General features: G+C 41.6%; 4 protein-coding genes and 1 pseudogene across 5 annotated transcripts; 4 read left to right on the forward strand and 1 right to left on the reverse strand.

Annotated features, from left to right (window-relative positions):
• Positions 1-6,617: 6,617 nt before the first annotated feature.
• Positions 6,618-8,348, forward strand: LOC116205952 (RING-H2 finger protein ATL54-like). Its single transcript, XM_031538660.1, has one exon. The coding sequence runs from the start codon at positions 6,786-6,788 to the stop codon at positions 7,935-7,937; it is 1,152 nt and encodes a 383-aa protein (XP_031394520.1). The 5' UTR covers positions 6,618-6,785; the 3' UTR covers positions 7,938-8,348.
• Positions 8,349-10,348: 2,000 nt separating this feature from the next.
• On the forward strand, positions 10,349-14,681 carry LOC116203547 (annotated as a pseudogene).
• Positions 14,682-15,465: 784 nt separating this feature from the next.
• On the forward strand, positions 15,466-19,904 carry LOC116203552 (protein DMR6-LIKE OXYGENASE 2-like). 2 transcript variants are annotated; one of them, XM_031535315.1, is made up of 4 exons: positions 15,466-15,537; positions 18,304-18,539; positions 18,952-19,279; positions 19,417-19,904. In XM_031535315.1, the coding sequence occupies exons 1-4, from the start codon at positions 15,481-15,483 to the stop codon at positions 19,684-19,686; spliced, it is 891 nt and encodes a 296-aa protein (XP_031391175.1). In that variant the 5' UTR covers positions 15,466-15,480; the 3' UTR covers positions 19,687-19,904. The 2 variants fall into 2 exon arrangements, with proteins under 2 accessions (XP_031391175.1, XP_031391174.1); XM_031535314.1 differs by lacking the exon at positions 15,466-15,537 and adding an exon at positions 17,437-17,731.
• Positions 19,905-20,371: 467 nt separating this feature from the next.
• LOC116203553 (protein DMR6-LIKE OXYGENASE 2-like) lies at positions 20,372-22,881 on the forward strand. The gene is made up of 4 exons (XM_031535316.1): positions 20,372-20,745; positions 21,136-21,371; positions 21,905-22,232; positions 22,383-22,881. The coding sequence occupies exons 1-4, from the start codon at positions 20,503-20,505 to the stop codon at positions 22,626-22,628; spliced, it is 1,053 nt and encodes a 350-aa protein (XP_031391176.1). The 5' UTR covers positions 20,372-20,502; the 3' UTR covers positions 22,629-22,881.
• Positions 22,882-23,076: 195 nt separating this feature from the next.
• Positions 23,077-26,499, reverse strand: LOC116203535 (G-type lectin S-receptor-like serine/threonine-protein kinase At4g27290). The gene is made up of 7 exons (XM_031535294.1): positions 25,132-26,499; positions 24,763-24,879; positions 24,536-24,678; positions 24,216-24,426; positions 23,904-24,141; positions 23,646-23,796; positions 23,077-23,450 (listed from the first exon to the last, which is right to left on the reverse strand). Exons 1-7 carry the CDS (start codon positions 26,426-26,428, stop codon positions 23,145-23,147), a joined length of 2,463 nt encoding a protein of 820 aa, XP_031391154.1. The 5' UTR covers positions 26,429-26,499; the 3' UTR covers positions 23,077-23,144.
• Positions 26,500-26,859: the final 360 nt, after the last annotated feature.

The raw sequence follows: 26,859 nt of genomic DNA on the forward strand, positions 1-26,859 counted from the left end.
ATTCTTATTCACGGAGCTTCAAATGCTCTTTAGTCTTTATTTTCTATTCTCCTATCACCTTTATTAGGTCAATGAGCTTATTTTATGATTGATTTTTCTTATTCGGTTACAAACGAGATACACAAACCTAAAAGAGGACAGATAAGGGTGTTGAAATGTATGAGCATGTGAAGTCCCACCACTAGGGGTGTAAATGTCGGGTCGACTCGATCTTTTGGAAATATTTTCGGGCTCTGATTTTTTTTTTGGGCCGGTTTTCTTTAAGCCTTAAAAATCATCCAAGAACCATTTAAGGTGTCAGAAGACCGATCTCTAATGGGTTGTCTATAAATCAGTCCAACACAAAATTGTCGTTGTACATATTTTGTTTCTTTGAGTAAACATTAACCATTATCCCAAAAAAAAAAGAGTCGTTGCAAAACTATACCATGTCATCAAAAGAATAATTTTCGTGCTAAATAAATGAAAATAGACAAATCAAATAACTAAAACATGGAAAGAGCCTCTAAGATTAAAATTATAAAACAAGAAGTATAGATTAAAATTACTCATTCAAAAAAATTATAAAGTGAGAGAGTATGTATTAAAATTTCAGAGTAAGAAAGTTAAATAGAGACCTACAATGGTTCTGTCCAGTTTTTTAACTTCGAGCCGCGACTTTATCGAATTGTTTTTTTTTTTCAATCCTAAAAAACCGTCTATCATTTGTGGTGGGAAAAAAACCTCGTCCTTGAGGCTCGGTCCCAAGTCAGTTTATTCGATTTTATTTTATTTTATTTTTTTCCGTATAACGATAATTGAATTCGAGACCTATTCAACCTAAGGTTGATAATAGATGCACTCCACCGAACTCCCTTTCGATATATATTATTTTTGATATATATATATATATGTAATAAAAATATAAAAGTGGAATATTCATGGCCATAATTAATTTCTTCTTTACTTTTAGAAAAAAAAAATGAATGAGTGGACGACTGAGGATTAGTATTCATGATCTTACACGGTATGTAATGCGCGACTGATCATCATCGTAGTATAAAAATTGGACGCACTACTGCAGAATTACAATGTGCATTACCTGAAAATGTCATATCACACGCAAAAAGCAGGTCGTTGAACAATCTGCATCTGACTTCTGATTGTGACCATAAATCAATGAATTCTTAATTGAATATAATAAAAAAATTAAGGTAGCAATGAGATGATGGAATCCATCACTTCACAAGAATACTATAATGGAAAGCCTTATCACCATTGACAAAAGTCGGTTTTGAGAATCGTCTTTTACAGATGGCTGTTGCTTTTTAATGGATGAATGAACGAATAGATTTGAAGATAAATTCGCCGACAAAAGGTATATATGAATAGACGACGGTTCAAACACCTTTCTAATACGTATAGTTATGTCTTACATAATATATATATATATATATATATATAAAACTAAGTGCAGATAATTGCGTGCATACGGAAAAAAAAGAAAAACTAAAATTTATTTTATTCAGTTTTTATGTAGAAATACTTAATTTATTTATGAAACATTTTAATTTATTTATTTACTATGGATAATATTTTTCAAAATTATCTAGAAAATATTTGATAGTTTCTCAATATTCTAGATGTATAAAATGCTTCTCAATATCCTACACACATAAAGGAGAACAATATCTTATACAATGATAGAAATGGATAAATACACGAATTTTCTATCGACGGTATTTAATTCCACAAGCAGTTGAAAAGACAATCTATAGGAGCTGAAGCTTTCAAAAAATTGAAAGTGAGTTCCGGTATATTTTCGTATCATCTTCTACTTTTGTATATGCTCATACTTAGGGGTGATCGGTTCCGGATACCCTGTATTTTTCATAATACCCGGATCCTACCCAGTAAGGGACATGTTTCAAGATTTTGGAACCGGACCCTACCCTGTTAAATCATGGAACCGAAACTTATCCGGAACCTGTATTATACCACAGGTTCCGGATACCCTGTTGGAACCTGTAAAATTTTTTCTCTCGTTAAATAAAATCGAAAATATCACATACATAATTAGTAATCACGCCAAATAGAATATCAACAAAATTTAGATTAATCCACAACAATGAAATAATAATATGTCTCATCAATCCATTGACAAAATTGAACATCAATAATACAATCTCACACAACAAAGTGCCTATGTTCTGATTCATTAGAAGAGATAGTAACTTTGCTCTTTCCTCTTTTTTTTTTTTAATAAATAACCAGTTCCGGGTACCTTGTAGGCAGGAACCGGAACCGGAACCGGAACCGATTTTTACAGGTTCTTAATTTTAATACCCGGAACCTACCCTATTTTCAATACGAGCTACCCGGACCCTACCCGTTAGGGTACGTTCCAACTGGTTCCGGGTATACCCGGTACCCGTGCACACCCCTACTCATACTCATTTTCCGCATTTCGCGGTAAATGTGGGATTAGGTGTATGAAGCTTGCGAGATCGACCTATGCATGGAGGATAGCCCACAATTAAAGCCCAATTCGAATTAGTGCAAAACTCGATGGTTGGGCGGCCAATATTGGAGATTATGGATTGTTATCAAGTGTAGGCGAGAGCGAATATGGACGAGTTTGTGGGCACGTACGAAGATCGGGTGTGCCACAAGTAATTTCCATGTGGGAAATCAACATATATGGTGTCCATATATTGCCAAGAAAGAGAATCGAAAATGTGCCGATTATTACTTTAATTGGACAATATCCAATTCTTCCATACACGGGGATTTCATGGCAGCAAATTAGAAAAGGAAGATTGCATGGCATGGAAATATAGACGTGCTACACGTGGAGATTATTTGCTCTCCTTAATCTTTGGCTTTGTTTGATTATGAATAATTGGAGAATTATTCTCGAAGAATATTGGGATTATATTTTTCCTTTTAGATTACGGTGTTTAGGCAATAAGTCGTTGGATTTCCTTTCATTAGAATAATTCTTCGATTTTGGTATTTTGGGTTTGATTCTAAATAGATGCCTATATATATATTGATCGGTCTACCATTGTTAGCCCTCCACGACATCAATCACAAAATATCTCTATACCACGCACCGTTATCTTTATCTTTGCTTTATCGCACCTACTTCAACATCTATCTATCCTTTCGAGGCAATAGCTTTATCATGCAATAGCCTTTTGAGGCAATCCCGTCGATCCGTCGGCATATCCTTCTACCCGCCTTGGTTCTCGATCAAGGAGGTCTCCATGAGCTAAAGTTCCGGCCCGCACTCACCCTTTTCGGCATTTATCAGTCGGACACAACTTTTCATTCTACTTCCGGCTAACTCCGCAATGAAGCCATCCAAGTCCTTCACGAGCCGATCCAGGTTGTGAGCTACACTAAAGAGCGGCTTATAGCCGTCTCTATCAACGTAATCCTATTGTTAGCACTCACTCGTATTTGGGGAAAATCTTAGCGGTCAAATCCTTGGGCCACGTAATCGTCTGATCATCATCGTCAACCACTCCAATGGCTCTCCTAAACCCACATGCCGACTAGATCTACGAACCCCCGGTACGTGGCATTACGCTCTAGTATGGTGAGGTCGGCTGGTGGTTTCGTTACCAATAATTGGGACTATGCCTTGGTATGCTTAGCAATCTTAATCTCGTAAGAGATTCATCTAATCAACTCCGAAAGTAGGATTGCGTGATTCTATGCGAAATAACTTTTGGCACGCCTAGTGAGACCCCAACAAAGTAGTGCTAATATCGACATGAACAACTGCGGTTATTCATCGTTGCCACTAACTGGCTTTTGACCGCCGTCAAATTTTTACACCGGCTATTCGCCGTTGATGTCATCGACTGACAGCTCGTTGCCATTTAGCTACCGTTCGCCGTCGTTTTCGACAAGCTATTTGATGTTGCCCATATATTATTGGCCATCACAGCCTCAACTGACCAATAGTTCAGCACAACCAGCTATTTCTTCGCATCTAGCTGGTCATCCAATGCAGCCAGCCATGCGGCCCACTGGTTACAAAGAGTTGCAGTTAGCTGGCCATTTAGAGCCGTAAGATCTTTATGCACAACTGCAACAAGAGTTGGAAGAGCACTCACAAAATATGAAAGAGCTTAAAGAAAGCTTCGCCCTGGCGAAAGAAGCGATCAAGGCAGATGCGAGACAAGAATCTACAAAGCCTCAACAATTACCTTCGCTTACACCAAACCGGGCTCAATCGCCACTATCAACGTCGTCTAAGGAACCTGATCTCGTTTAGCAGCTGAAGGATAATGGAAACTAGGCTGGTTACTCAACCGCCTAAGTCATTACCAGCAGACAAGGGCGAATCTTTGGCCACCAAGTCTATTAATACGGCCAAGATGTCGACCGCTCATACAATGCCAGCTACTCCACCGCTTCGACCTCGATGTCGACATAGCTAAAATTGTTGCGCAAGCGTCTCTGTCGGGTGTCTAATAATTGGAATCAAGCCAAAACGACAAGAAGAAGCCCGCGAAGGAAGATTCATCTTCATTACCATCGGCTCCATTAAATCCTAATGTGGTTTCCTCTAAGGAGAAGGCGAATCGAATGAAGGAATCCCATGAGTTTCTTCGCAAGTTGAAGGACGAGTGTGAATTTTGCTCGTCATGCTGGAAACCTGTATTGCAGTTTATGGCCAAGCCAAGGATCACGAATTCTGCTAGCATAACCTCTAGAAAGCCCTCAACCAATTCAATCAATCCACCTCGGCTATAGAACATCAGCTCAGTTGGATCAGTTACGAAGCCTCCTAGCTCGGCTAAATTGGAAGCTAAGAGCGTTCACTTGAGGCAAGGGCAAACTAAGCTCCACCTTGGCCCCAAAGTATGAATGTCAAAAAGGCACTCTTCCAAAAGACTATCGGCCATTGACTCAAATCCAAAAGTGTCATGAGCAATGGCATAGACAAGCTATCCTTGGGACTAGATCTACGGACCTTCGGACCTATGGACCTTTGGGGTCGTGGTGTTACGCTCTAGCACGATGAGGTCGGCTGGTGGTTTCGCTACCAATCCTTGGAATTACGCCCTACCATACCTGGCAACCATAACCTCGTAAGACATTCATTTAGACGGCGTTGAAAGTGGAATTGCGTGGTTTTACGGGGAAATAGTATATTATAATTGATTTAACCTTTTTTGTTGTAATTTTTTAAGAATAAGTTATAAATCTTCTCAATAACCCTTGAGTCCTTGATTGCATGATAAAATCGATTATTAGAACTTCTGTTGATAAAATTAATTGTCGCAAACTCTATATAAGCTACACAGTAATACATAAATACACAAAGAAAAATTCCAAGAAAATTATTGTCGAGTGATTTAAGAATGTGTTAGAGAAAAACCTCACGAAATATATATTCACAAAAAAACAGAAACCTCAGAAAGTAAACTCTTTCATATCCCAATCCATCTAGCAATCTTCAATTGCAAGACAACGTTAACTCATCAAAAGTTTGGTGTTGCTGACAAGAAAATGCAAATCGCAAGCATCCATTGCTTAGGCTTGACCTTGAGCTCAGAATTAAACTTGACCCATAAGTGAAATAATCCTTTCATTAATCTTTCTTTTCGGTTGCCGTTAAAATATGCATGACGCAGATAATCGCATTTCCCTTCTTCTTCTTTTTTTTGATAGATTGCACGTTCCTACTCTATCACAAGAAATAGATCCATCTAGTTTAAAGATCCGATATGTTCCAATTTGCATGAATCCTTAAAAAGTTTGACTAATGATTACCGGTTGTCATTTTATGTTTCGACGGCCCATTGGAAATCTTTAGTCTCATCATCATCTTCTTTTGATCCGACAATTGATCCCATGCATAACCGGAGGTTAGGTGCATGCCATTAGGAAGGACCAACATAAGAAATCAATAGGAGAAGATAACCTCTAAAATTGAATGGCAAAGATATTTCGATATTCATCTCCCATATATATTAATGATAACATGATTACAACATCAAGATCGATATATATCTACCGTGATGCAGCCAAATATAAGGAGAAAATTAGCCCAATTTGAAGAGTACAGGAGTCCTATTGTACATTTCTGATCGGATCAAAAGCTTTTTGATGCCGGAACGGATCGAATCATTATATAGGACTTTGAATTCGTCCGGCAAACCCGAACCCAAACCCGATGCCATCCCTAGTTGTAGCCCGCCGCCTAAAAGGTTCTATGGACCCAAATGAAAGCAACTAAGGTCAACGAGAAGCGGCTGAAGATTTTTGGACCCACCCCACAAATTTCATATTCTCCACCACTGACTATGCTCAACTATTTCAATTTTCAACAGCTCTCACAGCCTCATTAATTGAATAATTCAATTAATTTTATCTGGTTGAATTTTTCTTCTTACAATATACACCGTAATATCTGAAAACTTAAATAATCGGAATCGTTCCTTATTCTTTAAGGGAAAAAACTTTTCTAGCATGTGCATTTTTTTCATTTTCGAGATTAGAACTCGAGACATAAATAATAAGTATTGAGTCACTTGAACTCACCTATGTTCGTAAATTTAATTAAATAATTAACCAAAAACAAAAAAAGAAATTGATGGAAAACAAGAATGACAATGTAGCTTTCTTGAACATGACTGTTTCCTGCCCTCTCATGTCCTCCTCTTCCCTTCTCCCCTCCATCGCCATCTCCACCCACCAAACAAAACCAACTCCTCGTCTTCTTCTCCTTCCTTCTTGTTCTTGCTCATACCCGCCTCCCCTGTCTCTAATCGCTAAGCCCGGAGATGGGGTTCGGGCACCGGAAGCTGATGGATGAGCCGGCGGTTCAGCCAGTCAACGGCACCTTCTCGCCTCAGACGATCAACAGCACTCTGTCGGAGGTCTGTGAGACCTCCTGCGACCCTTTGATCAACGACACAGGCTACTGCTTCAGCCCCTGCTTGGCCGTCTGCCCGGTTAATTGCCGCGTCGCCATCCCCCCTCCCAATTATAGCCCCGACCCTGGATACTCCCCGCCGCCGCCCTACTCCAAGCAGCGCCATCTGTCTCCCCTCCTGATCACCACCTTCGTCGCCCTATCCCTCGCAGTCCTCATAGTCCTCGGGTATGTGATTTACGTCAGGTTTTATGGTCCTAGAAGAAACAGAGGAGGGAGAAACAGAGCGCAGCTGCAGAGAGCCGTTCCGCCGCAAGACGATGAGTTCGTCGACGATCTCGGGCCGGTCCTTGACCATCCAATTTGGTACATCCACACCGTCGGGTTGCAGCCCTCCGTCATCAGCAAGATTGCTGTCTGTAAGTACAAGAGAGGGGAGGGCTTGATTGAGGGAACAGAGTGTTCTGTTTGCTTGACTGAGTTCGAGGAAGACGAGACCCTAAGGCTGCTACCCAAGTGCAGCCACGCCTTTCATGTCTCCTGTATCGACACATGGCTCCGGTCCCACACGAATTGCCCGAACTGTCGTGCCCCGATCATCGCGGGCACCCCCGGGTCACCATCGCCCGAGCCAAGCACGAACAATACGTGGGAGGAAGTTAGGCTCGATCAGGGCGGCGATGATGTTGAGTTGGCGAGGGAAAATATTGGAACTGCTCCTCCGAGCAGGGGAGAAACAGAGGAAGAAACAGAGGAGCACAGCAGCAATAGGCACGAGCCGGAGAATGAGATGCAACCGATTAGAAGATCGGTTTCGGTTGATTCGTTATCAGCTGCAAAGATCAATCTTGCAGTGGCGGAATTTCTTATGGGAAAGTCGATGAGAAAATTTGATCCCGAATCAGGCGATGAAGAGAATCAAGATCAGAGGAACAAGAGGATTGCCGACAGTTCAAGTTTCAGCGGCTCGTCAAGTTCCATGAAAAGATCACTTTCTTGGAGTGGGAGGTTCTTGGCATTGAACTATAGCCGAAACCGAGGCTCAATTCTGCCTCAATAGAGTTTTAAGTCCATACCTGATTTGAGGTTTCTGCGCAAATGAAGAAATGCCTCAACTATTACAGCTTTCAGATGGGACCCAAAAGGGTCTATCCTGGGAGATTCTGTGCAAGTTCGGATTGCCATGAGTTTCGATAAAAAATCAACTTGGTAATGCTGCAATGTGCACGAGAAGCTTGAGTATGATTCGAAGGGATCGATCTCACCCGGTGCATTTCTCGGCTTGCTTTACATCGCAAGACAATACAAAGTGTAAGTAAAACTTTTGTTCTGTACTGATACAACGTTGTGTGCAATAACCCTTTCTTTCCTTTAGCGCTTCTCCTAAAAGGGAAACCTGTAAGTTGAAGGATATGAAATCAACATGTCATCAAGCGTTCATATGATGTGAATCGGTTCTGTTCTCTTGATAGATGTATTGATCTTGTTTCTCCTGCATAACGTTACGTTCAATTGGTCGACACATATCGGACAGCATTCGGTAATGGAACCCTAGGAATATCTTCGAGTGAATCACCTTACAAGAGGAAGTGCTTTACTACCTTATACTTTCAATTTTAGTACCAAAAACAAAGTCGACTCAATACGAAGAATGACTCTTTTTGTACCATGGTTATCTGCAAAATCAAATTATCATGTTGCCAGACAACCTAATCGTTTCAATTCCATGCACAAGATGCAAAATCTTTTACTATGTATGCGTCTGGCCCTAAATTTACATCAAACAGAAATGTTGAATTCCTCCATGATTCACCCACTTACTCAGGCAGGTCTCTTACATAGATATTCATTTAAGATCCTACAGTATAGAGAGTTGAAGTTTGCCATGAAAAGCATTGACTGAAGCTTCGGCTAGTCTTTTACGCAACGAGAAACACAAGAGGTCTCAAGAATATGAAGCTTCAGCTAGCTCCTGCGGCACTGATACGAATTTGATCACTCGATGAGGAGGTTAAGCCGTTAATGGCTTGTCTTTCTCTATCCCGTATCTCCTTCGCAATATTGGTCATAAACTCCTGTCACATCTCCATGAACGTCGGAATACATTATTACAACAAGCAATCTTCTCAATTTGTTCCATAAAGACTCTGCATTCCTGAGCACTTTCTATTGCCTCAATTCGACTTGAATGGAGAAATCTTGCATGTTCCATCCAGATTAGGATACATTAGTTAAAGCTTCTTTGTCCATTAAAATGTATTGTATATGAGAGGATGGGAAAAGTTTAAGCTGTCTTCTTCAGATTGACCTCAACATCCTAGATATGTGCCATTAACCTTTCGCTGGCATGCCGATTACGGAGCTGAAACTGCTAGAGGAGTCACTTTTGCAGACGATGACCTTCCACCCTACAGCAGGGAGATTATATATTGTGAAAAAGGAGATGATTGTGCAATTGACTGTAACAACCAAGGTGTTTAGTTTCTGGAAGCCAGAGTCAATTGTAAACTTGATTATTCAGCAAAAAAAATTGTAAACTTGATCAGCTTGTTCTCGATGAAGAAACCCATTTCTCAGAGATGTTCCTGCCCTGCCAAGTTACCCAGCTATCGTACTCGGAAGCTCACTGTCCGTGGCTGCGGTTAAAGTCAGTGTATTCCAGTGCAGAAGAAAAGCGGTTGCTGTGCGGATTAAACAAATTATTGGCGATATGACTATATGCGTTCCACGCATACATTCATAAATGCGGGGGCTACTACATCAATCCCATCAGGGTATTATGTGGAAGGAAGTTGCCTGAGTTTTGACCTATCATGCTTGTTCCATCTAAGAGAGAACTTGCAAATGCTTATGGGTCATCTATAAAAGATGATCTAATTAGTAAAGAAGACAATCCAACACCGAAAATATTTGCGCTCAGTGGTGAAGCTTTATCAAGACCGAAAGCCATCTCCCAGATGAATTTCAGCTCGTTCTCAATCTGACAGAGAACCATCCAATTGTTAGTTCAATAAAAACCGCGAACCGCGGTTCAGATTTTCTGAAAGACCATTTATTCTTCTGTCAATACTGTGCTGCTGGCTGATCTTCACTGCTTGTATTAAAAAGCTCCGACTCCAGTAATTTCAGCTTGATCCAACAATGGACAAGCTTCTGGTTTTCACTTTTCCAAACTGCGCATCTTCATCGAACTAATCAATGACCCTGACCGATTACTCTGGTAAGCCTTATACTTGAAAATTTGCCCATTATCGGGATGATGGAAAAGAGAACCCATGGAGGAATTGTATCTGCACATGCCTAAATGAAGTTGAAAAAGATGCATAGCTGGACAAAGAAAAAAATAAGAGTCCGAAAGAGTTTGTTGTTTGTTGATCTTCTTTTTGGCTTGAATGGATTTTCTAATTAGCTTGCAGCTGGCCTCAGTCATTCATGTAATAGCACAACAATTTCAGGGAAGAAGAGACAATTGATTGAACTGATGATCCATCCTTCTTAAAGCATAGATCACTCCAAGTCTCAGTTGCTTGGTAAAGCACAATGGGCTGCCATTTTATTGATCGAGTCAGGTCGCTGTATGCCCCAGACAAGAGTGACTAATCCAGTTCAGGGTCCACATGGAGATCTCTTACAAGGACATGCACACAACTGTCCAGAACGAGAAAGCAACATCAATCAGGACCACCATTTTTGGATATGCCTAAAGTCCCTGCCCTGCAAACCCACTTGTACCGAAAGTTCCGCCTCCTACTTCTTTCTGCTCATCCACTCCTCTCCTTCCTCCTCCCTCCTTTGATTTCAGCGGCAGCAGTCAAGATGTCGAGCGTCAAAACCTTGGCAGAGAACCCCAACCTCACCTGCATACCGCCGGCTTATACCTTTCCGTCCAACTCACCTGACTATCGGGCAATATTAAGCACAAAAGACGGAGAAGGAAGTGAAGAGCCAATCCCCGTCATTGATTTCTCCTTCCTGATATCAGGTACTCCCGACCAACGGTCCAAAGTCGTCCAGGAGCTGGGATATGCTTGCCGAGAGTGGGGCTTCTTCATGGTAAGTGACACTGGCGAAACTATTCCTTTAAATCCTTGAATTTTGTATGCCTTTTTCCCATTTACCATCTCAGCTTCAGTTCTCAGTTCTCAAAACCTTGCGCAAGTATGCTTTATGGAAAAGTTGAGCATGATGGTCTCTACTTCAAGCCCTTAAGAATAAACAGATTGATCAGCATGCACTTTGATGCGGTGCTTTGCTAACTGTGGGAAAGAATGTCCATTCTTTCGTTCTCAGGATTGGCTCAATACTGGGAGAGTCAAATAAATATGGTGAAAGTTGGCATAAGAACGACAGGATGGAATTATCAAAGTTGTATGGATCCATTTATGCAGGTGATCAATCATGCGGTTGACGAGGACCTGATGAAGAGGATGCTAGAGGGGTGTAGAGGATTCTTCAATCTGACAGACGAAGAGAAGAGCATGTACAATGGGAAGCATGTGCTGGACCCTATCAGGTGCGGGTCTGGCTTCAATGCTTCTGTGGACGAACTTTACTTCTGGAGGGATCATCTCAAGGTCATAGTTCACCCAGATTTCCACTCCCCAAACAAGCCCACTGGGTTCAGGTACAAAATTCTTGGGATTCAAGTTTCTTAAAGTCCCTGATTAGTTCCGCATTACCGAGTTCCATTGTGACCTAATTTACAGAAGGAAGGCGAAAAGCAAAAAGGAATCACTATATGCTATGAATAATCCTCTATAGCTGTCCCATCACTCTACTTTGTAACAAATGTAGCCCAGGATATCAGTCGAAGGGGTATGTTCGGCGTCACTATAAGTTGCTTGGTACTTTCTCTTGGACAGGGAATATCTTGTTCTACCATTTTATTCCTGTAGTTGCCTTCCAGGAGGAGGAAGAACTAAGTTCGGTCAGATTCGATTGCATCTGTTGTGGAAGTTGTCAAATTTGTTGTGAAAGATGCCAAATTCGATGAATTTAGACTAAGAAGAGAGAAGAAATAACACCTTGTGGTAAAACTCTCAGAGTGAGGAAAACATTCATGGACAAAACAAGAGATTCCACCATATTGATAACCGGAAATTATAATCACACCCGTATTTTCCAGCCACCCAATTCGAGAATAGCCTCACAATCATTTCAATTCTCACCACTCTCTCACTCTATGAACCATAAAGACTCTAAGAGAGCAAATCCAAGAATTCCTAGAAGATTATTCGTGATTCTCACACAACATGTTGTCTTGATACAAGACCATTTTCCTTTTAAATAAATACAACACATTTCTAGTATCTCAAAAATAACCTAATACAATCCTAGATATTTTCCCTTTGAAATATTCTAAAGATATTTTAAAATTATCTCTAATATTTCCAAATATAATTTTCCTATTTAAATATCTAAAAAATACAACAAAATCCTTACAAAATAGGAAATATAATCTCAGAACAATTCCACACCTTTTGCTCATCGTTTGGTTTCCATCATAAGATGCAACATATACTTTATGAGACGTGATTTTTCTTTGATTTCCTCGAAAAGAATGAAAAGTAGCTTGTTTAAATTTTCCGGAATGCTCAAATAGTTACAAAATGAACCCCACACCCAGTTTCCACAGCGTTCCATGAACACGATAATCTCAGATAGGAAGTCCCCAGCAACCAAACCAACCTAAAAGTGCTATATAAACCCGCAGTATTGGGAATATGAGTTTTGACATGTCCTTCGGAGCAAACATGGTCTATCGCTATCCCGATGATACCGATGCGTTTTTGCAGGAATGTGCTAGAAGAGTACACTAAGGCAGTTCAAGGTGTGGTGAGGGGATTACTAGAAGGAATCTTTGAAAGCTTGGGACTGCAATCTTGCCATATAGACAGGGCTTTGAATATCGAATCAAGTCTACAAGTCCTCGTAGCGAACCTATACCCTCCTTGTCCCCAGCCTGAGCTGGCAATGGGGCTGCCCTCTCATTCGGACCATGGATTATTAACCATGCTCATAGAGAACGAGATCGGTGGGCTTCAGGTTCAACATAAGGGAAGGTGGGCCAACGTGAAAGCAATTCCTGGGCATTCTTGGTTAACACATGCGATCAAGTGGAGGTAACTCTCTCCCATTTCATATGCTGGGAAAATTGCACTATTGATACAAAAAATTTCGCAATGTCTCACAATTGGTATAAAAAGTTTTTTTTTCTCACTAACGGTACAAAAAGTTTGAAAACTGTAACAATCAAGTACATTTTGTCAATTTTGCATTGACGGCGTCAATTTCTTCCAACGCGGCAACTGACGTGGCAGCTCACATGGACAAATTCAACCTGGATGATGAGTGGCGGGAAGAATCATGATGTGGCAGTGGTACTATTTAATTGACGTAACAATTTGGTACAAAAAGTTTTTGCATTGTAACTTGTTAGGTCAAAATATTTTAGTGATGTAACTTGTTAGAACAAAAAGTTTTAGCAATGTAACATGATAGTAGAAAAACTGTCAAGGCAGTGTAACATATTGGCACATCGCAGTTGGACAAACTGTATTATTTTTGCAGAGTTTTACACAGAGTTTGAGTGAAAATATTGTGGCAAAGTAAAGTTTTGTCAATGTGCTTCATATGGGCTATAATTGGAATTGAAGAGGAAGAGTTTGACAGACTCCCTTCAAGTTTATGAGTCTCAAACTTGAAGTAAGTCACAAGTTATAGTGAGGCACATTGACAAAGCTTTACTTTTCGACAAACTTGAAGCGAGTCCGCCAAACTCTTCCTCTTCAATTCCAATTATAGTCCTTATGAAGCACATGGATAAAGCTTTTACTTTGCCACAATATTTTCACTCAAACTCTTTGTAAAACCCTGCAAAAATAGTATAGTTTGTCCAGCTGGGATGTGTCAATATGTTACACTGCTCTGACAGTTTTTGTACAATCATGTTACATTGCTAAAACATCTTGTACTAACAAGTTACAATGCAAAAACAATTTTCACCAAATTGTTATATCAATTAAATAGTACTAGTGCTAAGTCATGATTTTTCTAGCCACTCATCATCCAGGCTGAATTTGTCCACGTGAGCTACCACGTTAGCAGCCTTGCGCCACGTCATCTGCCCCGTTGGCAGAAATTGACGCCATCAATGCAAACTTGACAGAATGTACTTGATTGTTATAGTTTTCAAACTTTTTGTACCACTGGTGAGAGAAAAATAACGTTTCGTACCAATCGTGAGACATTGTGAAACCTTTTGTACCAATTGTGCAATTCTGATTTATTCCCCGGCTATCGTCTGGAAAAACTAGAAGTACAGAAAAACAGTTACGAACTGAAACAAAGATTTCATGTCTTTTTCGTTTTCCCTCTTTCAAGATTCTGAGCAATGGGAAGTACAGGAGCGTTCTCCATCGTGCAGTTGTGAACAGAAAAAATACAAGGACATCCATTGCTTTGTTTGCCGGACCATCACTGGAAGCAATTGTTAGCCCTGCTGCGGAGCTGCTAGAAAATGGAAGCTCTCCCACGGCCTTTATGGGGATGAAGTACAAGGACTATTATGTGCTTCAACAGAGCAAAAAACCTCAGTGGGAAATCCTGTCTCGACCGCATAAAGATTTGACCAAAGAGACTACATATTGTACAATTCAAGGAGTCTGTCCTATGAAAATAATTGCATTCTCATCCTTTAGGTCTATGGAAGAATTGTCGATAATATTAATCTTCCTATAATATGCGTTGTGATATGAGAAGCGGAAAATAGAATTTGATCTATGATACTTAGATTTTCAATCTGCTTAATGCTGAACCAAATAATTCATCTGTTTCCTCAGTTTATGAAAATGAACTTCCTATTTTTGAGAAGACGAACTTACGAAGGATAATTAGCATGGCAGCACTTTTGTCAACTTCCTTTTCCAAACTTTCTGGCAAAAGGAAAATGGCATCTGAATGAAAATCCAGATTAGCTACCAGTTGGTCTCAAACAGTTATGAAAGCTCAATGAGTTCTGGGAAGAAATGACAATTGACTCAACTGATATTTTTAAAGCATGAGTCACTTCATATGTCGGTTACTGCGAACAACTGAAGTATGATGATATATGAAAGCACTAGAAGTTCATTGGTCTCGAACTGATAGAGTCGGTTTGTCTGTATCCCTTAAGAAGAATGACTAATGGGCAAGGGGTCCGCCGGAAAATCTCTTCCTAGGACATGCAAAACTCTCCAGTGATTAAGAGCAGAGGATGATTTTCTGTAGCAACATCAATGGTGAGGACAGTTACTGGTACCAAAAAGGATCACATCGACATCATTGACTTTGAGGGCACCAACTTTTAGATATGTCTCTCCCTTTCCACTGAAAAGCATCAGTTAAAGTTCTTGCTGTTCCAGCACTCCTTCCTCCTTTGATTTCAATGGCAGCAATCAAGGTGTCGAACGTCAAAACCTTGGTGGAAAACCCAACCTCGCCCGCATACTGCTGGCTTATGCCTTTCAGACCACCTCACCCAGTGATCAGGCAATATTCTACCCAGAAGAAAAGAGGAGGAGATGAAGAGCTGATCCCCGTACCCCGTCATCGGCTCCCGATCAATGGTCCAGAATAGTCCGGCCCTCAGATTCGCTTGCAAGGAGTGGGGCTTCTTCATGGTACGTGTGCACTGGTGAAGCTGTAACTTTTGATCCTTTAACTTCAGATGCATTTACTGTTTTACACTCCAGACTTCACTGTTCTATTCGCAAAGTAGACTATGGAAAAGTAGGTTATTGTCCACCCTCTCTTTCGGAGCCCTTAACTTGAAAATTATTGATCTTTATGCACATCGATTTGGTGCATAGCTAATTGTATGGGAACAAAAGTTGACATTTCTGTAATATTATCTGCCCGAAAAAAGAATTCAGTTGCACCTTTCGTTGGTTAATCAATTCCTAACTTGTCTAGTTGAGATCGAGCGGAAGTTGGTATAAAATGAGCAGACAGAAAAATCACAAAGTTTACATATAAATTTATGCAGGTGATCAATCATAGGGTCGATGAGGGCCTGATGAAGAGGATTCTAGAGGGGTGTCAAGAGTTCTTCGATCATACTGCAGAGGAGAAGAGATAGTACGGAGGTTAGCACGTATTGGACCTATTAGATGTGGGACCGCTTCTGTGGAGAAAAATCTTGTTCTGGAGGGATTATCTCAAGGTCACAGCTCACCCTGAGTCTGAGTTTGTCTAAGGCTCGATCGGCTTTGTGTTCAATTGCCACATTGCAGAGAACAGAAGGCAACAACCCACCTTCACGGGTGGCACTTGTCATGGCACTCATCTATAGGGCTCTAATGAGAATTGATCTGGTAAAGTGTGGATGATCAAGGCCTTTTGCCATACTCCATGCCATTAATTTGCCAGGAAGACCAAAAAAGCCTTTATGGAATAACTTATTCCTTAGCATCTCCATAATTGTGATTAGCTGCCCCATGCTGGAAACCAGAAAAGAAAACGAGTTAATCGTCGTTGCATAAACTGGTGCCTTGGGCTAGCAGTACATTGAAGAGCGCCATCTCCAGTTTCAATAATGCCAAAGAATACCACGAGATTAGCATGAAGGAGGAGACTAGTAAAAAGGAATTATCTGAAATAGTGTGGAAAGGGGTGACACATTTGGTCTGCTTCAACCGTTGGTGTAGGTTTTCATTCTATGCAGTTTATTACATTTGGGGGAGTTCGAGCTTGGTGAGCATGGCAAAATGTATGAGATGGAATCGGGGCATGGGTGATCAAGGAAGATGATGATACAAGCAATTTCAAACATGACCAAAGGTTTTGAATATGCACCGCAATCTTAAGTTCATATGGCAGTTAAGTTGGCAAAGCAAGGCCTTGGCAGACAATGGGATTATTTATTCTTGGATTTGCTAAGTCAGTGATATCGGATTGTCTTCCATTTGCATGCGATCTTCTTTATAGTTCTACTGCACCATGCTATCCTTTTTTAATTATGTTTCTTTGCAGTGTTCCTGTTGTCGTTGTTTAATTCGTTCAGAGCATGTTATGAACAGAATTGTATCCGCTCATGCCTTGTTGTCCTTTTTGTTGGGATGATGGACGAGAGAAGCTGGGCCGGAATTGCATCTGCACGTGCCTAAATGAAATTGAAAAAAAGCATTGATGCATGGCTGGATGAAGAAATATTTAAGTCTGAAAGAGTGAGTTTGTTGAAGTTGTTTCGGCTTAATTAGCTGACAGTTGGTCTCTACATTGATGTAAAAGCACAAGAAGCTAAGGGAATTAGAGACAATAATTGATCGAACCGATCTTTCTACAAGCATAGATCAATCCGTGTCTCAATTTCCCTTTGAATGATTGAATTATGATATGCCAAAGCAAACAAGTTGGTATTGTACTGATCAAGTCAGGTCGGCTGTATGCACAGACAAGATATGACTAATGGACCAGGGTCCACACGGGAATCCCTTCCAAGGGCATGAGCAACTGGCCACAATCAGGACCCACAATTTTGGATATGTCTGAGGTCCCTAGCCACCAACTTGTACTGAAAGCATTACTTCATTCTATTAAACACTCCTCTCCTTCCCCATCCCTCCAGTTCCAATGGCAGCGGTCTAGATGTTGAGCGTCAAAACCTTAGCAGAGAGCCCCAACCTCACCTGCATACCGCCGGCCTATTCCTTCCTTTCCTCCTCACAGGCAATATCCAGCCCAGATGACAGAGGAGGAGGTGAACAGCCAATTCCCATCATTGATTTCTCCCTCTTGACCTTGAGTACTCCTGATCAACGGTCCAAAATCATACAGGAGCTAGATTACGCTTGCCGAGAGTGGGGCTTCTTCATGGTTGGTGACACTGGTGAAACTATGCCTTTTGATCCTTGAACATAAGCAATTTCAGCTCTACTGTCTTGGAATTTCAGTATTCAGTTCTCTGCCCCTTGCACGAAGTAAACTATATAGAAAGTAGAGCATGATCATCTCTATTTCGAATTCTTTAAACTTAAACAGATTGATAAGTATACATGTTGAGACGGTGCTTTTCTAAACTGCATGGAAAGATGGTTCATATGTTCGTACTTAGGATCAGCTCAATATTTACTAAGGTGAACAAAACTGCAGTACAGCATTTGTGTCTACTTCGTTTCAAAAGCTTCACTTATTTTTCATCCTTTGCCAGCCTTAGCCAAATACAAGTGTGTCATATGGTGTCACTACCAAAAATACCTACTGGTAAATATCTAGTGGGAAATGCTCATGATTATTTTTTCGTAATTTGGATGCCAACATAAAATAGGCGAGGAACTACTTTATGGGAAAACAAAGTCACCAAGCGAAAGAGTTAAGACATAGATCAAAAGTTGGTATTAGTTTGGGCAGACACGTTACTTCAAAGTTGTACATATTGTTTTATGCAGGTGATCAATCATGGTGTTGATGAGGGCCTGATGAACAGTATGCTGGAGGGGTGTAGAGAATTTTTCGATCTGACAGATGAGGAGAAGAGGGTTAACGAAGGGAAGCATGTGTTGGACCCTATCAGGTACGGGACCAGCTTCAATGCTTCTGTGGATGAAGTCTCCCTCTGGAGGGATTATCTCAAGGTCATTGTTCACCAGGAGTTCCACTGCCCAAACAAGCCTGCAGATTTCAGGTACAAACTTACCAAGTTCTCGTGCCGCTCCACCTCTCTTCTGTGCTAAATTTTCTTTTTAGGAGCAGAAAGAGCTACGTTTGGTTATTAGATTCAATTGCACCACATATTTCCACACTGTTTGCTCTTAGCTTGGTTTCAATAATAAGATGCAATAGATACTTTATTTTTCTTTGATTTCATCGAAGAACATGAAAAGCGGCACGTCGAAGTTTGCCAAAATGTTCAATACAACATGCCCCTTGTCCTCGGAACTCCCCAAACACGAAATCTTAGACACGAAAACACCCTGCGACCAAACAGACGTAAAAGTGCCCTAGGAACCTGCAGAATTGTAAGGAGTTTTGACATGTTATACTTAAGATAAGAACTCGGTCTGTCCCTATCCCGATGGTACCAATGCTTTTTGCAGCAACGTGCTACAAGAGTACACTAAGGCAGTTCGAGATGTGGTGAGGGGATTACTAGAAGGAATCTCCGAAAATTTGGGACTGGAATCTTGCTATATAAACAGGGCTTTGGATCTTGAATCGAGTCTGCAGATCCTCATTGCGAACCTATACCCGCCTTGCCCACAGCCCGAGCTGGCAATGGGGCTGCCCTCTCATTCGGACCATGGCTTATTAACTATGCTCATAGAGAACGGGATCAGCGGGCTTCAAATTCAACATAAGGGCAAGTGGGTCAACGTGAATGCAGCCCCAGGAGCATTCTTGGTTAACACAGGCGATCATGTGGAGGTAAATCTTTCCTAGTTGAACTGCCATAATTTTGATTGTTCCCTGACTATTGCCTAGAACAACTTGAAATTTATAGAAAAAGCAGTTGTGAACTGACAGAGAAACTTGTTTGTCTTTCTTTTCTTCCCTCTTTCAAGATTCTGAGCAATGGGAAGTACAGGAGCGTACTCCACCGAGCAGTAGTGAACAACAAAAGTACGAGAATATCCATTGCTTTGGCGAATGGACCATCACCTGAAGCGATTGTTAGCCCTGCAGAGGAGCTGCTAGGAAATGGAAGCTCTCGCGCAGCCTATATCGGGATGAAGTACAAGGACTATGTTGAGCTTCAGCAGAGCAACAAGCTCAGTGGGAAATCCTGCCTTGACCGCGTAAAGATTTGGCCTAAAATGCCAGGAGATTACTAAGTTCTACAAATCACGGAGTCTGTTCTGCGAATACAAATAAATTCTGATTCTTCAGGAGTATGGAAGAATTATCATACAAAAATTAATAGTTTTTATGATATGTGTAGTACCTGAGTGATACCGGAAGAGAAGAATAGTTTCTATTGTTGGATCAAATGGAATATCTGTGCAGGAAAACTATTGAAAGTTGCTCTATTTCCTCTGTTTCCGAAAGTGAAGTCAAGGTCTTCGTACTTTCAAGAAAACACACAGAGGATAGCTCGCACGGCAGCACATTTATCATCTTATTTATCCAAGCTCCCCGGCAAAAGGTAAACGGCAACTGAATGAATTTCCAGACTCAGCAGCCAGTTTTGGTCTCAATCAGTAACTAAAAGCGCAATCAGTTTGGGGAAGAAGAGATAGTCCACTGAAGTGATCTTATTTAAAGCACAAACAATTTTATGTGTCTGTTACCGCAAACAATTAAAATATGATATGCGAAAGCACAAGAAAGAAGTTCTCTGGTATTGAACTGATCGAGTCGGGTTGTCTGCATGCCTCAGACAAAAATGACTACTGGACGCAGGGCCCACTTGGAAATCTCTTCCAAGAACATGCACAACTGTCCAGATATTAAAAATGGAGGATGATGTTCTGTAGCCACATCAATGGTGGGTGTGAGGGTAGGAACCAAAGACAATCACATCATCATCATAACCAACAACTTTTGGAAATGTCTTAGCTGCCTGTCCCCACCCCTTTCCACTATGAGTGTCACTTACAGTTTTTGCTGCTCAATTATTCCTTTCCTTTATCCTTCCTCCTTCAATCTCAATGGCGGCGCTCAAGGTATCGAGCGTCAAAACCTTGGCAGATCAACCCAACCTCAACCACATACCCCCAGCTTATGTCTTTCGGACCTCCTCAACCAATGATCAGGGCCCAGAAGACGGAGAAGCGAGTGAAGAACCAATCCCCGTTGTTGATTTCTCCCTCCTGACCTCCGGTACTCCCGATCAACGGTCCAGAGTAGTCCAGGACCTCGGATATGCTTGCCAGGAGTGGGGGTTCTTCATGGTATGTGTGCACTGGTGAAACTTTATTTTTTGATCCTTGAACTTCTGATGCAATTTCGGTTTTATACTCCGGACTTCACTTTTCTCTCCACATATGGAAAAGTTGGTCGCAATTGCTTCTCTTTCAAAGCCCTTAACTTGAAAAAGATTGATCACTGTGCAGTTCGATTTTGGTGCTTAGCAAACTGTATGGGAACGAAATTTCACACTCTTGTAATCAGTGTCTACTAACAGTGACTAAGGGTGTACCTATCCAGCCCGAAAGAACTACTCAGTTGCACGCCTTTATCGTTACTCGACACCTGACTTGTTTAGTGAAGATTGAACAAAAGTTGCTATAAGATCGAGCATACAAGAAAAATCACGAAGTTGTACTGGTCCTCTTTTGCAGGTGATCAATCACGGGGTTGATGAGGGCCTGACGAAGAGGATTCTACAGGGTTGTGGAGAATTCTTTGATCTTACAGAGGAGGAGAAGAGCGAATATGAAGGTAGGCACGTGTTGGACCCTATCAGGTGCGGGACCAGCTTCAATGCTTCCGTGGAGGAAATCTTCTTCTGGAGAGATTATCTAAAGGTCATGGTTCACCCAGAGTTCCACTCTCCGAACAAGCCTGCTAGGTTCAGGTATAACATTTTTTGTATTCAACTATGTTAAAGGTTTGATTGGTTTTCTGTTCAAGTGCCACCTTGCAGAAAACATAAGGCAACAAACTTGAGCGCAATCACAATACACCATGGAAATATCCTCTACAGCAGTTCCATCTTTTATCCTTTGTGTACAAAATATAGCTCAAGAGCTCGATGAAGAGGGTATCTTTGGCAGCACAACCGACCTGCTTGATACTTTCCTTCAAGAAGGCATATATTGGCCCCTCAAACATTTTGCCATTGTTGTCTTCCAGGAAGACAAAAAGCAATGTTTGGTTATTATATTCAAGTTCACGGATATTTCCACATTTTTTTTTGCTCTCAGTTTGGTTTCAATAGTAAGATGAAAAAAGTACTTCTTAAAATTTGGTATTTCTTTGATTTCCTCGGAAAGCATGAAAAGTAGCTTGTCGAAGTTTTCCTAAAAGGGCAAAGAGTTAGCAAACATATCCTGCATCTGTTTACCAAACAACTCGTTTCTACTCCGATGATACAAATGCTCCTTGCAGCGAAGTGCTGGAAGAGTACACTAAAGCAGTCCGTGGAGTAGTGAGGCGTCTACTAGGAGGAATCTCTGAGAGCTTGGGACTGGAATCTTGTCATTTAGACAGGATTTTGGATCTTGAATCGAGCCTACAGATTCTCACAGCGAACCTATACCCACCTTGCCCACAGCCTGAGCTTGCAATGGGGATGCCCCCTCATTCGGATCATGGCCTATTAACTATGCTCATTCAAAATGGGATTGGTGGGCTTCAAATTCATCACAAAGGCAGGTGGGTAAAAGTGAATGCAGTACCCGGCGCGTTCTTGGTTAACACAGGCGATCACATGGAGGTAGGTCTTTCTGAGTTTGAAATCCATTGATGTTGATTCATTATCCAGCTTTTTTTTTTTGGTGCTGTTGTTTAAATTACGGGAAGAGTTTTCATGGCTGTAGATTTCAAACTGACAGGAAGAAACCATTTTCTCTTTCTGTGTTTCAAGATTCTGAGCAATGGGAAGTACGGGAGCGTCCTCCACCGAGCAGTTGTGAATGACAAAACTACGAGGATGTCTATCTCTGTATCAAATGGACCGTCACCAGAAACAATTGTTAGCCCTGTCCAGGAGCTACTAGAAAATGGAAGCTGTCCTGCAGCCTATATTGGGATGAAGTACAAGGATTATCTCGAGCTTCAACAGAGCAACAAGCTCGATGGGAATTCATGCCTCAATCGTGTAAGGATTTGAACTCATGCCTAAAGGAGATTGCTATATTTACAAGTCAGGGAGGAGTCTGTCCTAAGAATATAATAAAATTCTGATCCTACGCAGAGGAAATGTTGAGTGGACAACTAATAACATTGTGTATGATATGTATATGAATAATGCGGCAACAGAGGAGATTAGTACTGTGATATCTAGATTTTCAATTTGCTTATTGCTGGATCAAATAATTCCTCTAACCCCTATTGGATATTGATTGAGGACTTTTTTAGCTTTCTGTGCTATCCTGTGAAACGTGTTTTTCTCTGTTTTAAAGCAAGTTGTCGTCTTTGTGCTTTTGAGAAATCGCATCTAGAAAGGGATAACTAGCATGGGAGCACATAAGTTCCACTGATGAGGATTGAACCCATGACGTCTGGGTTCTGGACGGCGCCTTGTGCCACTGTACCAAGACCTCGGTAGAGATTTGAACTTTGACAGGAAAATAATGGATTCATTCAAATTTCCAAATTTCGAAATTTCAACCACATTACAGCATCTCTAACGAGGCTCTACAAAAGAAATTGTCAGCTCATTCGCTGAAATCTCTGCGTGCTTGCTTCCAGAAGAGTTTCCTTCTAAAGAGATCACATCACTGAAAAACCCAGGAGGTTTAGGCTCTGGCAACGAACTTTCTCCACCTAACATCATTACTACGGAAGACATGTCTGGTCTGTCCCTAGGATTGTGCTGAACGCACAGTAAGGCCACATGGATCGATCTTAAAACTTCTGAGAAGTTGATCGTTTGTTTGATAGATTCATCTATCAGCTCAATTGGCCTGCCTTTTTTGAACAATGTCCATGCCTGGTCAGTAGAATCAGGGATTAGTGGCAGTAGCATGACAGCTGAAATAAAACTATCAACCATTTTCAATCTTTTCTTCCATAAGAACAAAGAAAGGAAACATATGCTTCAAAACTGAAACTGGAATTTAGAAGCAGTTTTCATCCAAAGGGAACCGAAAATGGTCTGATCCTTCGACACTAAACAGCATCTTACATGTCCAAGAAGGGTGAGGTTGTTGTCAGGATGACTGAACCCTCTGTTTCTCCTCCCATGCACAATCTCGAGCACAAGGACACCGAAGCTGAAGATGTCCGATTTCACTGAGTAAAGCCCGTGAATTGCATACTCTGGGGACATGTAACCACTGCCAAAAAAAGAAAGAGCCGAAAGTGGAGATTTCAGCTCAGGTTTTATTCTCAACCGAAAACCGAATTTTAGATTCAGGATTGTTAGCAAAAAGGTAATTCTTACTATGTTCCCATGACTCTCCTGGTATTTGCTTCAGTTTCATTTCCTCCAAAGGTTCTGGCCAAGCCAAAATCTGAAATCTTCGGGTTCAGCTCGTTGTCTAGTAGGATGTTCTCTGCTTTAAGATCCCTGTGTATAATCCTCAATCTCGAGTCTCGATGAAGGTACAGAAGCCCGATAGCAATCCCGTGGATAATGACGAAGCGTTTATTCCAATCAAGTAATACAGCTTGTCTTTGGTCTGCCAAGAAAAAATGGGTTAGCTCAGGATCTCTTCTTAAAAAGATACTAAAATCACAAAGAAGAGACTCGAACCAAAAATAAAGCAGTCTAAGCTTTTGTTGGGCAAGAATTCATAGACCAACATCTTCTCGTCAACTTCAATGCAACATCCTAGAAGTTTAACAAGGTTACGGTGCTGCAGCTTCGCTATGTACGTTACTTCATTTGTGAACTCGATGAGTCCCTGTCTCGAAGTCTCTGAAAGCCTCTTCACAGCTATCTCCTGTCCATTCTTCAGAATACCCTGCAAAGTTTAAATTTCTTTTCTTAAAAGTAAACTTCCATTAAAATCCGTCAGTCTCCATTTTTGGGTTGCCTTCCCTTATCTTCTCAACACGGTGATGTATTAGTACCTTATAGACAGCTCCAAAGCCGCCCTCGCCAAGTTTGTTCTGGATCGAGAATTGGTTTGTCGCGCTTGCTATTGTGGAGAAGTCAAACAAGGGCAACTCTAGATCTTCATTCGGGCTTTCTCGACCATACCCACAAAAATTTTCTGGACAGTTGGAGAACATGGAAGTACATTAGAACTCAGGTTATCCTGCTTAGAAAGGAGCTTAATCAAGAAAGATGAAGTTACCGCCTCTCTTGCGCTTGATGCAAACATATGTGACACCTAGTAGGAGAAGGATTGAGGCTGCAGCACCAACTATGATCTCCACTCTTCTCCTCAATCCCGAGTTACCCAGATTGTCATCTTTGTATACAAAGAAAACAATATTAAGGAACTGATATAAGAGACAGATTTTCATGTTATTGTAGGTGTGCAAACAGCATTTATCAAGTATAGACGTGCAGGAACAACCTGACCAAAAGCAGACAGACAAAATAGACAGATAACTTCTGTTGTAGTGACCTTTTTCCTGACAGCGCGAGCTTTATGAAAGAGTTCGTGTGAATTTTGTACATGAAAGCCAGTTTGACGAGCTCCATGCAGTTAATTACGTACCAACTTCTGAGGCAGCCATCCGCACATAGATCTCCTGGCCGTTAGCATTGAACTCTCGAATGTCAATCAGCTCACCATACCAAATGAGGCACCCGCTTCCATCCCTAATATCCAAAGTCGCGTAACCGGTGCACGAGCAATTCTTCAAGCAAATCTTCTTGCACTCCGCAAGGCTAATGCTCCGATTAAACCACGACGACCTTGTGTCGGGCAACTTGATTCCGGAATGCTTCATGAACTTGTCTTTCCCTTCAGGGCAGGCAAGCTCAGTACTTCGAAAACATCCTCTGGACCAGTCCCCGACCTGCCAGCTGTTCAGGGACTTGGGTACGAATCCTTTCAAGCACTGACACTTGGGAGAATTTGCAATGTTGCAAGTACCAAAGGCCCCACAAAGAGCGTAAGTGTCACAATCGTCTGTTTGAGCAGATGAATACAGTATCCACCCCCTAGACTGATCTGTCCATGCGAACCTCTCGGCTATTCCCTTCTCATTCAGGACCAGCCTGGAGGGACTCGAGCTGTTGAGAAGCTCGAAGTAGTAGTAAACTTCGGACTGGTTGAAGACAAACCCGAATTTGTATACTGGGTTGGGGGTTAACTGAGGGAACCCACTGAAGCGAAGACCATTCCATGGACCCGAGCGGTACAGCACCACGGAACCATTCCTAAGGATCAGCTGAGGAAAGCCTGAAGGATCGAGCTTGTAAGTGAAAGTTCCGGGGGAAGGATCGTCAGGGCTCTTCCAGGAAGAGAGGTACCGATTAAGGCCTGTTTGTAAGTTCATCCCAAACTTCATTCCTTCTAGGAGAGTATTACTCAGGTGATCGAAACTCTGCCATAGAATGTTTTCCGGGGAATCACTACTCCCATCCCGAACTATGAGGTTTCCCGAGTCCAAAAGCTGAGCCACCGGGCTGCTTTTTGGCGGTCCCGATGAATTGGAGGAGGACCAAACTGCAGGACCGGTGCCGTTGGAGAGGATAAGGATTCCTTCAGTGGTGAGCTTCAGGACTCCTGTGGAGTTGGCAATTGGGGCCTGCCGGTTGGCAACCCAAACGACAGTACCAGAGCCTATTTTCTTGTACCAAATTCCTAGGAACCTGTCCCACGAATTTCTTGGGGAGAAGAATCCTAGCTCAAACATCTCATTTGCAGAAACAATCGTTTCGTCATCTCTGATGGACTGGTCAGCAGAAATGGAGTTTACGGCGCAGCTGGTTACCCTGAAGAGAGTCAAGAGAATCAGAAGCCACCCCATAGATGCTCCTGGAACCAGAGAGAGAATGAAAAACATGCAGCAGTACAGTCTGCAGCTAAATAAATGACATATTGCTCTTTTGCTTATTGTAGCTTAACGTTAAAGGGAAATAGAACTGTTGGGCGATGGTGGACCAGACATGTGGACAAGTTCCACGGTTGTTCAAGGCAAGACCGACTTCCAATTTCCATGAAGGAGGGCTGACTGGCCGGTGGCCAGATCTATGTGGTCCCTATTTGGGAATCCATGATAGCGATTGTATTGGTAGGTTCCTTGGTCTATAATACCCCGATCAGTTCCGATTATTAACAGTCGCTCGTCACACATACAAATGTGGTATGCTCGTTCATGTACCAACAAGTGATCGCTAACCCGAATTGGCAATCATGGGAACTCAAGAAAAGGCATTTAGGCTAATCGCATCGAAGGTGAGCCTGAAAGGATGAATTTGAAAGATAAATTAAGAT

This window comes from Punica granatum, chromosome 4 (assembly GCF_007655135.1).
Source record: "Punica granatum isolate Tunisia-2019 chromosome 4, ASM765513v2, whole genome shotgun sequence".
NCBI classification, from domain to species: Eukaryota; Viridiplantae; Streptophyta; class Magnoliopsida; order Myrtales; family Lythraceae; genus Punica; species Punica granatum.